General features: G+C 46.6%; 1 protein-coding gene across 3 annotated transcripts in view; it reads left to right on the top strand.

Moving 5' to 3' along the window:
- Nucleotides 1–10,979, top strand: part of bub1bb (BUB1 mitotic checkpoint serine/threonine kinase Bb) — a 67,856-nt gene extending 56,877 nt beyond the window's left edge. For all 3 annotated transcript variants that reach the window (XM_086003639.1, XM_086003637.1, XM_086003638.1), the window contains exon 9: nucleotides 10,673–10,979. In XM_086003639.1, the coding sequence (XP_085859765.1) occupies nucleotides 10,673–10,964 (292 nt within the window). In that variant the 3' untranslated portion in view covers nucleotides 10,965–10,979. The remainder of the gene's footprint in view (nucleotides 1–10,672) is intronic.
- The last annotated feature ends 4,618 nt before the right edge of the window (nucleotides 10,980–15,597 follow it).

Below are 15,597 nucleotides of genomic sequence, written 5' to 3'. Positions count from 1 at the left end.
AATCAATGGAATTTTGGAAGATGACAACCAATACATCCACTATTTCTATAGCCACCTCTTTTTCAAAACCCTAGGATGTAGGCCATCTGGTCATGGGAATTTGTCTGCTTTCAGTCCCATTAATTTCTCCAGTACTTTTTTTTAACTAATTTCTTTCAGGTCCTTATTCTCGCTAGAGCCTTGGTTGTCCACTATTTCCGGGAAGTTTTTTGTGTCTTCCTCCATGGAGTCAAACACACAATTTGTTTAATTTCTCTGCCAGTTCCTTATTCCCCATTATAATTTCTCCTGTCTCAGCCTGCAAAGGACACACATTTACTTTCACTAATCTTTTCCTTTTTACATACCTATAGAAGCTTTTACAGTCTGTTTTTATGTCTCTTGCTAGTTTATTCTCATTCTATTTTCCCTTTCTTTATCAATTTCTTAGTCCTCCTTTGCTGAGTTCTAAAATCCTTCCAATCCTTTGATCTAATACTAGCTTTAACTTCTTGTTAGCCACAGTTGGACCACTTTTCCTGTGGGGGTTTTTGTGCCTTAAAGGAATGTATATTTGTTTTAAATTATATATTAATTCTTTACTTGCTTGTCTACCGTCATACCGTTTAATGTAGTTTCCCAATCTACCTTGGCTAACTCGCCCCTCATACCTACCTAATTTGCTTTGTTTAGATTTATGACCCTAGTTTTGGATTTAACTAAATCACTTTCAAACTCAATAAAATTCTATCATATTATGGTCACTCTTCCCTTTACTACAAGGTTATTAATTAACCCTTTCTCATTACACAATACTAGATCTAAAATAGCCTGTTCCCTAGTTGGTTCCCTCAACATACTGATCTAGAAAACTATCTTGTATACATTCCATGAATTTGTCCTCCACACTATTACTGCAAATTTGGTTTGCCCAGTCTATATGTAGCTTAAAGTCCCTCATGATTACTGTATTACCCTTGTTATATGTGCCTCTAATTTCCTGATTTATACTCTGCCCTACATTACAACTACTGTTTGGTGGGAGTTGTTTATAGGCCCCCAAAGATTTCTGCCCCTTGCTGTTTCTTGGCTCCACCCAAACTGATTCTACTTCTTGATTTTCGGAGCCAAGATCCTTTCTCTCTACTGTCTTTATCCCATCCTTTATTATCGGGGCTACCCCTCCTCCTTTTCCATTTTGCCTATCTCTTCTAAAAGTTAAGTATCCTGGAATATTTAGTTCCCAACCTTGGTCACTGATGCACTATCAATTGCTACAAAAGACTGGAAGTTGAGAAAGTAATAAACAGGCTTTTATTACCAAAGAACAGAGCATGCCTCTTGTGGTTGCCTGGTATCCAAAAGGGCCGGGGGCTGCCGAGCAGCGACCTTTATACCCAGCCATGAGGGTGGAGCCAGGGGCGGAGTCAGCTGAGGCATGCACAGACAAGCACAACAATATGCAAGAGTGAACAACAGTACTAACAGTGAACAACAGTGGTGAACAACAATACTAACAACAGTGGTTTACCACAGTCACCCCTTGTTTAGAATTGAGTCCGGCGGGGTGAAGTGCACTAAAAATTCGTGTACTGAAGTCTATCAGGAGGCCTTGTAAGCCGTCCTGAGCGTCGCAGCAGCGGCGGTGATGGTGCAGCATCCAACGTTGAACCCGGTGTCTCGTTCAGAGGAGGTGTAGCAGGTGGCGGACCCTGGGGCTGCTGCATGCCGTCTACAGGGGTCAGAGCATAGGTAATGGGAGGTAGCGATGGTGGTCTCTCAGAGGCACCCGAAGGTGCAAGGTCTCGTGCGGGGACTGTGTCCTGGGGGTAGGCAGAAGTAGCGGTGGGTGGCGAAGAGGGTGTTTCAGGAGCACCCGCAGGTGCGAGGTCTCGAATGGAGACTGTGTCCTCCCGCCCGTCCGGGTACACCACGTAAGCATACTGCGGGTTGGCGTGGAGGAGGCTCACCCTCTCGACCAGGGGGTCCGCCTTATGGGTCCTCACGTGCTTCCGCAGTAGGACAGGTCCTGGAGAAGTCAGCCATGTTGGTAGCGAAATCCCCGACGTGGACTTCCTGGGGAAGGAGAACATTCTCTCGTGAGGAGTGGCATTGGTGGGTGTACGGAGCAGCGACCGAATGGAATGGAGCGCCGCAGGGAGGACCTCCTGCCAGCGGGAGGTCGGAAGGCCCTTAGATTTTAAGTTTAAAAGGACTGCCTTCCAGACTGTCGCATTCTCCCTTTCCACCTGGCCGTTACCCCGGGGGTTGTAGCTGGTGGTCCTGCTTGTAGCAATGCCTCTCGCGAGCAGGTACTGCCGAAGTTCATCGCTCATAAAAGATGAGCCCCTGTCGCTATGGATATAGCTAGGGAAACCGAACAATGCGAAGAGGTCATTCAGACATTTAATGACCGTGATACTGGTCATGTCCGAGCAAGGGATGGGAAACGGGAGTACTCATCAATTATATTGAGGAAGTACACATTGCGGTCAGAGGAGGGGAGGGGCCCTTTAAAATCGATGCTCAGCCGCTCGAAGGGGCGCGTGACTTTGATCAGGCTCGCTCTGTCTGGCCTATAAAAATGCGGCTTGCACTCGGCACAGATCTGGCAGTTCCTGGTCATGGTCCTGACCTCCTCGATGGAGTAGGGCAGGTTACGGGATTTGATAAAATGGAAGAACCTGGTGACCCCCGGGTGGCAGAGGTCATTGTGGAGGGTCTGTAATCTATCAACCTGCGCGTTGGCGCATGTACCACGTGATAGGGCATCTGGGGGCTCATTGAGTTTCCCGGGCCAGTACAAGATATTGTAATTGTAGGTGGAGAGTTCGATTCTCCACCTTAATATCTTGTCATTCTTGATTTTGCCCCGCTGCTTATTATGAAACATAAAAGCTACTGAACGCTGGTCAGTGAGCAGGGTAAATCGTTTTCTGGCCAGGTAATGCCGCCAACGTCGCACGGCTTCCACAATGGCCTGGGCCTCCTTTTCGACAGAGGAGTGTCGAATCTCGGGGCCCTGGAGGGTCCTTGAGAAAAAGGCCACGGGTCTCCCCGCCTGGTTAAGGGTTGCAGCTAGGGCAAAGTCGGATGCGTCGCTCTCCACTTGAAAAGGGAGGGACTCATCCACAGCGTGCATTGTGGCCTTCGCAATATCGCTTTTTATGAGAGTGAAGGCTGCACAGGCCTCTGCTGTCAGGGGGAAGGAGGCGGACTTTGAGGGGTCGGGCTTTATCCGCATAGTTGGGCACCCACTGAGCATAGTAAGAGAAAAACCCCAGGCATCTCTTCAGTGCTTTCTGGCAGTGGGGGAGGGGGAGCTCCATAAGAGGGCGCATTCTATCGGGGTCTGTGCCGATGACTCCGTTCTCCACTACGCAGCCAAGAATAGCAAGGCGCTTAGTACGAAACATACATTTGTCTTTGTTGTATGTGAGATTCAGCCGCTGGGCCGTCCGGAGGAATTTCTCTAGATTAACGTCGTGGTCCTGCTGGTCGTGGCCGCAGATGGTGACGTTGTCTAGATATGGGAAAGTGGCCTGGAGCGCGTTCTGGTCAACCATCCGGTCCATCTCCCGTTGGAAGACAGAAACTCCGTTGGTGACGCCGAAGGGAACTCTGAGAAAGTGATAGAGCTGACCGTCAGCTTCAAAAGCTGTGTACTGGCGGTCCTCAGCCCTGATGGGGAGCTGGTGGTATGCCGACTTCAGATCAATCGTCGAGAACACCTGGTATTGTGCTATCTGATTGACCATGTCAGATATGCGGGGGAGTGGGTATGCATCCAACTGGGTGTAGCGATTGATCGTCTGGCTGTAGTCAATAACTAGGCGCTGTTTTCCACCAGTCTTCACCACCACCACTTGTGCTCGCCATGGGCTATTGCTGCTCTCGATAATCCCTTCCTTCAGGAGTCTCACTACCTCGGATTTAATGAAACCCCTATCCCCGGCACTGTAACGCCTACTTTTGGTAGCGATGGGCTTACAGTCGCGGGTGAGGTTAGCGAACAAGGAGGGGGGGGAGACTTTAAGGGTGGAGAGGCTGCAAATGGCGCGCGGCGGGCGATTTAAAAACTGCTGGCTGCAGACCGTGAGAGGGGGGAGGGGTCCACCGTACGCTAAAGTGACACGCTTAAGGTGGCACTGAAAATCCAACCCCAGTAGGACGGCAGCGCAGAGATCGGGCAGGACCAGAAGTTTAAAATTTTTGTATTCAGTACCCCGCACTGAAAGAGTCACCATACAGTAGCCACCGACTTCCGCTGACTGGGCTTTGGAAGCCATAGAGATGCGATGACGCGCCGGCAGGACCGGGAGAGAGTAACTGCGCACCGTGTCGGGGTGTGTAAAACTCTCCGTGCTCCCGCTGTCAAAAAGGCAGGTAGTGGCGCGGCCGTTTACCGTAATGTCCATCATGGACCTGGACAGTTGATGCGGGAGAGATTGATCCAGCGTCATGGAAGCCAGCGTATGTTCAAGCGCGTCGATGCGGTCGTCCGATGAGGCGGTGGTGGAGTCCGGGTCCCCCGTAACCGAAGTCGGAGGCGTCCAAGATGGCGGACAAACTGGCGGCGCCCGCGGTCCCGATCCCCACGCGGCTGGGGGAGCCCAAGATGGCTGCGCCCACGGTTCGCACGCGGCGCTGCTGGCGTTAGCGGTCTTCCCTTTGCAGGCGCTAACGTAGTGACCTTTCTTCCCGCAGCCGGAGCAGGTAGCATTCTTCGCGGGGCAGCGTGCTCTTGGGTGTTTAGCTTGGCTACAAAAATAGCATTTTTGTGCCTTGGACATCGCTGCAGCAGTCGGAGGTGGCGGTCCCATGGCCCAAGATTGCGGCGTCCACGGCGCGGGGCGATTAGGGGAGAAAGCGACCATATTTCTGTGGGCCGCGTCGAGCGAGAGCGCGAGGGACACTGCCTTTGTCAGGTCTATTTCACCCTTCTCCAGCAGCCTCTGCCGGGAGTAGTCGGACCTTAGACCCGCAACGAAAGCGTCTCTTATCAGTCCCTCCGCATGTGCCGCGGCCGATACTTCCTTGCAGTCGCAGCCGCGTCCGAGTACCCGCAGTGCCCGTAGGAAGGCCTCCACCGATTCCCCGGGCTGCTGTCTGCGAGATCTTAAAAGGTGCCTGGCATAGACCGTGTTAACCGGGCGTGCATACTGCCCTTTCAGTAGGTCGATAGCCGCCGCGTAGGTCGTCGCATCTTGGATTAAAGTATAGACTTGGTGGCTCACCTTCGAGGCCAGGATTTTCAGTTTATTTTCATCAAGAGTCACGGTCGAGGCTTCCAGATACGCCTCAAAGCAACGCAGCCATTGTGTGAATTTAGTCGACGAACCCGCTTCTTGGGGGTCTAGGTCCAGGCATGTTGGTCTGAGGGCTCGCAGCAGCGCCTGCTGCTCAGCGTTTTGCGCCATCGGTTGATCAGCATTCGCAGCCAACATTTAACTTTGGTAATAAAATTGATGCACTATCAATTGCTACAAAAGACTGGAAGTTGAGAAAGTAATAAACAGGCTTTTATTACCAAAGAACAGAGCATGCCTCTTGTGGTTGCCTGGTATCCAAAAGGGCCGGGGGCTGCCAAGCAGCGACCTTTATACCCAGCCATGAGGGTGGAGCCAGGGGCGGAGTCAGCTGAGGCATGCACAGACAAGTACAACAATATGCAAGAGTGAACAACAGTACTAACAGTGAACAACAGTACTAACAACAGTGGTGAACAACAATACTAACAACAGTGGTTTACCACAGTCACTTTGCAACCATGGGCTGGATTTTCATTCAGCAGTCGGGAAGGAGGCGGGACTCCAACTTTCTGGTTTTAGTCCCGCCTCCATCGACGCCCGGCCAATCCACGCGGTTTTCCCTTGATTGACCTTGTTGAGCCCGCCCAGCAGGCCAATTAAGGACCACCTGGCAACAGGTGACTTCACAGACTGAAATTTCATCTGTCAAGAGGTGCTGACAGATGAAATACCAGTGTTTCACAGCTGTTTGAAGCTGTCAAACACTGACAGTCTGACTTCTAACCTGAGTCCTTCTACGCAGACTCAGTTAGAACTCTCACCGGCGCTGAAGGCTGTCACTTTTGACATCGCAGCCATTCAGCTTTCAGTGCCGGCTGAGTGATGGACTCCCGACGCCTAGAGGAAGGAAGCCTGTAAAGGTAAGTACAGGTAATTTAAACTTCTTTAGACACACCAAACACACTTGCCTTTGCACTCATGCACCCATCACACACCTGAACACCAACATCGCGACCCCTCCAAATCCTTCAACCCGACGGCCCGCCTGCTCTAACCTGGCGTGGTTTGGAGCCGTCTGGAATCCCACATGACACCCCTCAAAATAGGGATTAGGCTAAAAACTGCCTGTTAACAGGCAGTGAATTGGCACTAATCCCTTCCTGCCGCGGGTCCCAGTGCGGGGCGGGCACCCGCCTCCTTTGAAACTTACGTGGAGGCGGGTTTTGGGCGGGATGGTGTTGGGACCCCCACATTCGGGATTTTTGCCCCCCGCACGCCTGAAAGCCCGCCTCATGGTACACTGAAAATCTGGCCCCATGCCTCTGTAATGGCTATTAAATCAAACCTAATAGTTTCTACCTCTGCTATTAATTCAGCTGTTTTGTTGCGAATGCTTTGCGCATTGATAGTGCCTTTAGCTTTGACATTTCTATTTTTCCCTGATGTCACCTTAGTCACTGCCTTATTACCTTTGTTACTCTCTGTCCCTTCCTGACCCACTCTGCTTATTTTTACCCAAACCTCTACTCTGCTCTAGAGTCTTGACATTTCTCTTGCTGTTTTTAAATTTACTCTTTCCTGAATCCTCCCCCCCCCCCCCCTTTCATTAATTTAAAGCCCTGTCTACTGCCCTAGTTATTCGATTCACCAGGATACGGATTCCAGCCCGGTTTAAGTGGAGCCCGTCCCAACTGAACAGCTCCCTCTTTCCCCAGTACTGGTGCCAGTGCCCCATGAAGCGCAACCTCTGCATCCCACACCACTCTTTGAACCACTCATTTAAACCTCTAATCTGCTTATGCCTATTGGCACATGACTCGGGTAACAATCCAGAAATTATTACCTTTTTTGAGCTTCTCGTTTTTAATTTGGACCCCACCTCCTCAAACTCTTTCAGCAGAACCTCATTCCTAGTTCTATCTATGTCGTTGTTTCCTACGTGGACCATGACAACTGGATCCTCCCCTTCCATCTGCTGCCCTGTGAATTCTACCAATTCAGCAGTGACTTGAGATTCAAACCAGGGACATTCTGATTTTTGTATAGTGTAGCACTATACCGGGCAACCTTTTTTAAAAATCTCTTGAACCACAAGCCTTTCAGAGACTAGGGTCCTGAATTTAAATAAAGGAAACTACTATGGTATGAGGCGCGAGTTGGCTAGGATGGATTGGGGAATGTTACTTAAAGGGTTGACGGTGGATAGGCAATGGCAAACATTTAAAGACCGCATGGATGAACTACAGAATTTGTTTATCCCTGTCTGACATAAAAATAAAATTAAAAAGGTGGTGCAACTGTGGCTAACGAGGGAAATTAAGGATAGCATAAAATCCAAGGAGTGGACATATAAATTGGCCAGAAAAAGCAGCAAACCTGAGGATTGGGAGCAGTTTAGGATTCAGCAAAGGAGGATAAAAGGATTAATTAAGAGGGAGAAAATAAAGTAAGCTTGCAGGGAACATAAAAACTGACTGTAAAAGCTTCTATAGATAGGTGAAGAGAAAAACATTGGTGAAGTCAAGCGTAGGCCCCTTGCAGTCAGAATCAGGGGAATTTATAATGGGGAACAAAGAAATGGCTGACCAATTAAATACATACTTTGGTTCTGTCTTCACAAAGGAGGACACAAATAACCTGCCAGAGATGTCGGGGAACATGGGGTCTAATGAGAGGGAGGAACTGAATTAAATCAGTATTTGTAGGGAAATGCTGTTAGGGGAAATTGACGGGATTGAAGGCTGATAAATCCCCAGGGCCTAATTATCTACATCCTAGGGTACTTAAGGAAGTGGCCCTAGAAATAGTAGATGCATTGCTGGTCATCTTCCAAAATTTTATAGACTCTGGCACAGTTCCCATGGATTGGAGGGTAGCTAATGTAACCCCACTATTTAAAAAAGATGGTAGAGAGAAAACGGGGAATTATAGAACAGTAAGCCTGACATCGGTAGTGCTATTCCCAATGATGGGTGAAACTAGAACTAGGGGGCATAATCTTAAAATAAGGGGCTGCTCATTCAAAACTGAGATGAGGAGAAACTTCTTCACTCAGAGGGTGGTAGGTTTGTGGAATTTGCTGCCCCAGAAAGCCGTGGAAGCTACATCATTAAATAAATTTAAAACAGAAATAGATAGTTTCCTAGAAGTAAAGGGAATTAAGGGTTACGGGGAGCGGGCAGGAAATTGGACATGAGTCTGGGTTCGGAATGGTCATGGCCCTGTGGGTAGTGGAGCGGGCCCAGGGGCCGTGTAGCCTTGTTCTGCTCCTACTGTGTTCTAATTCTGTTAGATTTCAGGAGATGGTTTTATTCCTGTTCCTGGCTGGGGTGGAGATCGCCTTTACAGAAGGTAAGTACTGTAGAAAATATAGGGACAGAGTGATCTCCTGGAAGAATTTCGATCGCCTAGATGGGTCGGAGAGGAATTTCCCAGATTTTTTTCTCCCAAATTGGCCATTGGGTCTTTATCTGGTTTTTTGCCTCTCCCGGGAGATCACATGGGTTCGGGTGGATGCAGAGTGATAGAAGATTTGAGGTTAGGATCAGATCAGCCATGATCTTATTGAATGGTGGAGCAGGCTTGAGGGGCCGATTGGCCTACTCCTGCTCCTATTTCTTATGTTCTTATGTTCTTAAAATGCTCGAGTCCATTATAAAAGATGTAATAGCAGAGCACTTGGAAAACAGTGACAGGATCGGACAAAGTCAACATGGATTTAGAAAAGGTAAATCATGCTTGACTAATCTTCTGGAATTTTTTGAGGATGTAACTGGTAGAATAGATATGGGAGAACCAGTGTACTTGGACTTTCAGAAGGCTTTCGATAAGGTCCCGCATAAGAGATTAGCGTGTAAAGTTAAGGCACATGGGATTGGGGGGTAAGGTACTGACTTTGATAGAGAACTGATTGGCAGACAGGAAGCAAAGAGTTGGAATAAACGGGTCTTTTTCCGAGTGGCAGGCAGTGACTAGTGGGGTACCGCAGGGATCGGTGCTAGGACCCCAGCTATTCACTATATATATTAACGATCTAGACGAGGGAACTAGATGTAATATCTCCAAGTTTGCAGACGACACAAAGCTGGGTGGGCTTGTGTGCTGTGAGGAGGATGCCGAGAAACTCCAGTATGATTTGGACAGGCTGAGTGATTGGGCAGATGCAGTATAATGTGGATAAATACGAGGTTATCCACTTTGGTGGCAAAAACAGGAAGACAGATTATTATCTGAACGGCAATAGATTGGGAGAAGGGGAAGTGCAACGAGACCCGAGTGCCCTTGTGCACCAGTTGCTGAAAGTAAGCATGCAGGTGCAGCAGGCGGTTAAGAAGGCAAATGGTATGTTGGCCTTCGTAGCGAGAGGGTTCGAGTACAGGAACAAGGATGTCTTGCTGCAGTTGTACAGGGCCTTGGTGAGACCACACCTTGAGTATTGTGTGCAGTTTTGGTCGCCTTATCTGAGGAAGGATGTTCTTACTATGGAGGGAGTGCAGCGAAGATTCACCAGACTGATACCTGGGATGGCAGGAATGATGTATGAGGAGATATTGGGTCGATTGGGCTTATATTCGCTGGAGTTTAGAAGAATGAGAGGGGATCTCTTTGAAACTTTTAAAATTCTAACAGGACCAGACAGACTAGATGCAGGAAGGATGTTCCCGGTGGCGGGGGAGTCCAGAACCAGGGGTCACAGTGTAAGGATAAGGGGTAAGCCATTTAGGACTGAGCTGAGGGGGAATTTCTTCACCGAGAGTGGTGAACCTGTGGAATTCTCTACTACAGAAGGCAGTTGAGGCCAATTCATTCATTAAATATATTCAAGAAGGAGTTGGATATATTTCTTAAGGCTAAAGGGATCAAGGGATATGGGGTAGAAGGCAGGGACAGGGTACTGAGTTTGGATGATCAGCCATGATCTCATTAAATGGCAGAGCAGGCTCGAGGGGCTGAATGGCCTACTCCTGCTCCTATCTTCTATGTTACAAGCTGACTGATGTTCTTGTCCTTGAGCAATGTATGAAACCTCTTCTCTTGGGCAGCTCCTCGGCACCAAGGATGACTTTAATCACAAGCGTTCTCAATCATGCTACTCCCAGGAATTAACAATTTGATTATAATCTGTCTCATTTTGGTGAATGTCTTCACCTGGCTATGTAGCCATTCCCTCTTAGATACAAAACACAGCCTGACAACCAGATTCCAACTACTTAGCTGGTTTAGATTTAATCAGATGACATGGAATTCATGTGCTACTTGAGTTATAGAAATATATGCTTGTATTGTATACTAAAGAGCACATGTAAACAAGAACATGGTGTACTTGTGGTTTCCTTTTTTAAAAGGAGTTTCCCAAGGACAGTTATTTTAAAAAATCGTGGTATTCCCTCACTGGGTTGTAATCAAAATTTAAGGATAATATTTGCAATAATCTGTTGCAGAACACCTCGTAAGATTGAGCCCTTGTTCACCCCAGTGTTGAGTGCTCGGAAGCCCAGCAAAGAGTTGAATCCGTTGGCAAGGGTGCAGGTACAAAACTGCAAAGAAGAAAATAAGCAAGTGTCCATGTATTCAAAAGACAAAATCTACGCTGGACTGCGCGAGTTCTCTTTTGAGGAACTCCGAGCGGAGGAATTCAAAAAGAAATATAAAGCTAGTATCAAAGGTATGGATGTTTTGTACGATCTTAATTGTCAATTTGCTGAGCGCATGAAAGAACTTGCATTAATATAGTGGCTTTCATGACCATGGGACATCCCAAAGCACTTTACAGCTAATAAAATCAGTGCTTGGGCCTCAGCTATTCACAATGTACGTCAATGATTTGAATGAGGGGACCAAATGTAATAATATCCAAGTTTGCTGCTGATACAAAGCTGGGTGGGAATGTAAGTTGTAATGAGGATGCAAGGAGACTTCAAGGGGATATAGACAGGCTAAGTGAGTGGGCAAGAACATGGCAAATGGAATATAATGTGGAGAAATGTGAAGTTATCCACTTAGGTTGGAAAAATAGAGGTGTTTTTTTTTTTAAATGGTGAGAGATTGGGAAATGTTGGTTTTCAGAGGGACCTGGGTGTCCTTGTACACGAATCACTGAAAGTTAACATGCAGGTACAGCAAGCAATTAGGAAAGCAAATGGTATGTTGGCCTTTATTACAAGAGGATTTGAGTATAAGAGTAGAGATGTCTTACTGCAATTGTATAGGGCCCTGGTGAGACCACACTTGTAGTATTGTGTACAGTTTTGGTCTCCTTACCTAAGGAAGGATATACTTGCCATAGAGGAAGTGCAACAAAGGTTTGGCAGGCTGGTTCCTAGGATGGGGGGATTGTCCTGATGGGGAGAAATTGAGTAGACGAGGCCTATATTCTCGAGTTTAGACGAATGAGAGGTGAGGGGGCAGGTGTTTAATGTCTTGTCCGAAAGGTGGTACCTCTGACAGTGAAGCACTCCCTCAGTACTGCACTGAAGTATTGGCCTACATTTTGTACTTCATGCTAGAGTAGGGCTTCAATCCACTACCTGATGACTTGGGCAAGAGTGCTACCACTGAGCTAAAGGGGATACCAGGAGGTAAATGGAAACTGTATACTTCAACTTTGGTTGTTAATGAATTGTTGAACGTTTGGCTGTTAACCTAAACAAGAATTAACTTGCTGCAAAGTTGTGAATCCAGAAATACCCTGTGACTGCAATTATTATTTTCTTAGAGGGTGGAGATGATCTGCCTTCTGATCTTGGGATTAGAATATGCCACTGAGTAGAATCACCATTTGATCATAGAGCAGTGGAAAAGGTGCTTTCCATGCAGCATGTCCTTTTTGGTGTCTGGTAACATTTGCCAAGTTCTTGGTTTTGTATGCTGCAAGGAAATATTTGGGTAAGCACACTGGAAAATTAATGCCTCTTTCGTGTTTGATCCTTCTAGTCCCATGCTTATCTATGTTCAGATCTTTACAGAACATAGTGTTAAACCATTTACTAAAGGATTTCACCCATGGGACACTGGTGTTCCCCAGGCTAGCCCTTTTTTAACATTTCAGTTCTATCACCATGGCGACAAAACATAGAAACATAGAAGATAGGAGCAGGAGCAGGCCATTTGGCCCTTCGAGCCCGCTCCGCCATTCAACGAGATCATGGCTGATCATCCAAACCCTAGCACCCGGTCCCTACACTGACAGCCACCCCACCCAAACCCTAACCCCGTAACCCCACATATTTAATCCCCCCTAACACTAAGGGCCAATTTTTATCATGGCCAATCAACCTAACCCGCACATCTTTGGACTGTGGGAGGAAACCGAGCACCCGGAGGAAACCCACGCAAACACGGGGAGAATGTGCAAACTCCACACAGTCACCCGAGGCCGGATTTGAACCCTGGCGCTGTGAGGCAACAGTGCTAACCACTGTTAAAACATGGCAAATATAATTTACCAGCTGGATGTCGAGAATATATATATATATAACTCTCTGCCCCTCTCTCAAATTCAATTCAAATGCTTTATTGGCATGAAAGTTTACAGGGAACCATATTGCCAAAGCTTACATAACAAAAAGTACAGGTTTCCAACATTCTGTAGGTGTCAAACAATTTTGACCCTCGTTTGGTACAGACAATATTAATTTAAACAGTCGTTGACCCTCGTTGGGTACATTCAGTATTAATTTAAACAGTCGTTGGGTACATTCGGTATTGATTTAAACATTTTTTAGATTATATATGCTATGGGTGTGCTCGTTAGTCACTCACTGTTCCTCAGGTTGTGACATGTTGTTACATATTGGGCACCAAGATATGGTCTGTCTCCTTCCCCCAGGACTATTCTTAATTTTGACAGGTCATCCAACTCTTTGAAATCCGGGTTTGTAAGGCTGAGCTTGTCAAAATATATGTTTCTTGTTTTGTTGAATTTTTCGCATTTTAGGAGGAAGTGCACCTCTGTCTCAACCTCGCCGGCCAGACAGTGATCACATATTCTATTTTCTTTAGGTTGCCAGGATTTCTTGTATCTTCCTTTTTCAATTGCCAGTTGGTGGTCGCTTAGTCTGTACCTGGTGAGGGCCTGTCTCTGTTTTGTGTCTCTGATGGTCGAGAGATAGTCTGCCAGTTTATATTCTCTTTTTAGGGCCCGGTAGCAATCTAATCTGCTTTGGCTTTTGGTTATTTTGTTCCAATGTTGCAGGTAGGTTTCTTTGCATTGTTTAATGATTTGGTTCACTTGGATTGGTGTTTGGAGAGCAGTGTTGGTCTGGGACTGGTCAGGGTCCGGCTGGGTAGGAGAACTTAGTTTCAGTAACCACTGACTCAGGGGACTCGTTTCTGGGTTCAGCTCTTGGGTCTGGAGGGCTTTAAAATGAAGGGTGTCTGGGGAAGTAGATTTGAGGTGAATTAGAAAGTTTAGTGCTCGTTTTTGGATGTTTATTATCAGTGGGTATCTGCCTAGTTCGGCTCTACATGCATTTGTTGGTGTTTTCCTTTGGGTGCGAAGAATGCTTCGGCAAAATTCTGCATGTCGGGCTTCTATTGTGTGTTTTTCCCATTTTAGTGTAGCTATGGTGATTGAGTGGGCCCCATACTTCACTACCATACAGCGCAATGGGCAGGATTATACTATCAAATATTTTGAGCCAGATTTTGATTGGAATTTGGATGTTGTAGAATTTTCTTTTTATTGCATATAGGGCTCTTCGGGCTTTTTCTTTTAGTGCATTCTCTCTGTCTCTGTCTCTCTCTCTCTCTCGCTCTGTCTCTCTCTCTCGCTCTGTCTCTCTCTCTCTCGCTCTGTCTCTCTCTCGCTCTGTCTCTCTCTCTCTCGCTCTGTCTCTCTCTCTCTCGCTCTGTCTCTCTCTCTCTCGCTCTGTCTCTCTCTCTCTCGCTCTGTCTCTCTCTCTCTCGCTCTGTCTCTCTCTCTCTCGCTCTGTCTCTCTCTCTCTCGCTCTGTCTCTCTCTCTCTCGCTCTGTCTCTCTCTCTCTCGCTCTGTCTCTCTCTCTCGCTCTGTCTCTCTCTCTCGCTCTGTCTCTCCAATTCCAATTCCAATTCCAATTAAAATGCTTTATTGGCATGAAAGTTTACAGAGAACCATATTGCCAAAGCTTACATAGCAAAAAGGTACAGTTTTCCAACATTCTGTAGGTGTCAATCGATTTGACATTTGTTGGGTACATACAATATTACTTTTAAACAATATTAATTTTAAACAGTCTTTGTACTTCATTTGGTACGTTCAATATTAATTTTAAACAGTCTTAATTTTAAACAGTCCTCAGGTTGTGACATGTTGTTACATATTTGGCCCCAAGGTATGGTCTGTCTCCTTCTCCTAGGACTAATCTCAATTTTGACAGATCATCCAATTCCTTGAAATCTGGGGTTGTTTGGCTTAGCTTGTTGAATAATATGTTTCTTGATGTGTTGAATTTTTCGCATTTTAGGAGGAAATGCATTTCTGTTTCAACCTCGCCAGCCAGACATTGATCGCATATTCTATTCTCTCTAGGCTGCCAGGATTTCTTGTATCTGCCTTTTTCAATTTCCAGTTGGTGGTCGCTTAGTCTGTACCTGGTGAGGGTCTGTCTCTGTTTTGTGTCTCTGATGGTCGTGAGGTAGTCTGCCAGTTTATATTCTCTTTTTAGGGCCCGGTAACATTCTAATCTGCTTTGGCTTTCGGTTATTTTGTTCCAATGTTCCAGGTAGGTTTCTTTGCATTTTTTAATGATTTGGTTCACTCGGATTGGTGTTTGGGCGGCTGTGTTGGTCTGGGGCTGGTCAGGGTCCGGCTGAGTACTTAGTTTCCGTAGCAGCTGACTCAGGGGACTCTTTTCTGGGTTTAGCTCTTGGGTCTGAAAGGCTTTGAAATGAAGGGTGTCTGGGGAGCTAGATTTGAGGTGATTTAGGAAGTTTAGTGCTCGTTTTTGGATGTTTATTATCAGTGGGTATCTGCCTAGTTCGGCTCTGCATGCATTTGTTGGCGTTTTCCTTTGGGTGCGAAGGATGCTTCGGCAGAATTCTGCATGTAGGGCTTCTATTGTATGTTTTTCCCATTTAGTGTAGCTTTGGTGATTTAGCGGGCCCCATACTTCACTACCGTACAGTGCAATGGGCAGGATTATGCTGTCAAATATTTTGAGCCAGATTTTGATTGGGATTTGGATGTTGTAGAATTTTCTTTTTATTGCATATAGGGCTCTTCGGGCTTTTTCTTTTAGTGCATTCTCTGCTATGCTGAAGCTCCCTGATGCTGTAATAGTTAGACCAAGGTAGGTGTAGCTCATAGTGTGTCCTATAGTGGTATCACTGAGGGTAAACTGGTATTTGTTTTCCTGACATCTGGGCCTTTTTTGAAAAATCATGATG

Source organism: Somniosus microcephalus, chromosome 12 (genome assembly GCF_052327205.1).
Source record: "Somniosus microcephalus isolate GS21.2 chromosome 12, FLI_Smic_1.0, whole genome shotgun sequence".
Lineage (NCBI taxonomy): Eukaryota > Metazoa > Chordata > Chondrichthyes > Squaliformes > Somniosidae > Somniosus > Somniosus microcephalus.
Note: the sequence above shows the minus strand (reverse complement) of the source record. Positions and strands in the feature narration are given on the sequence as shown.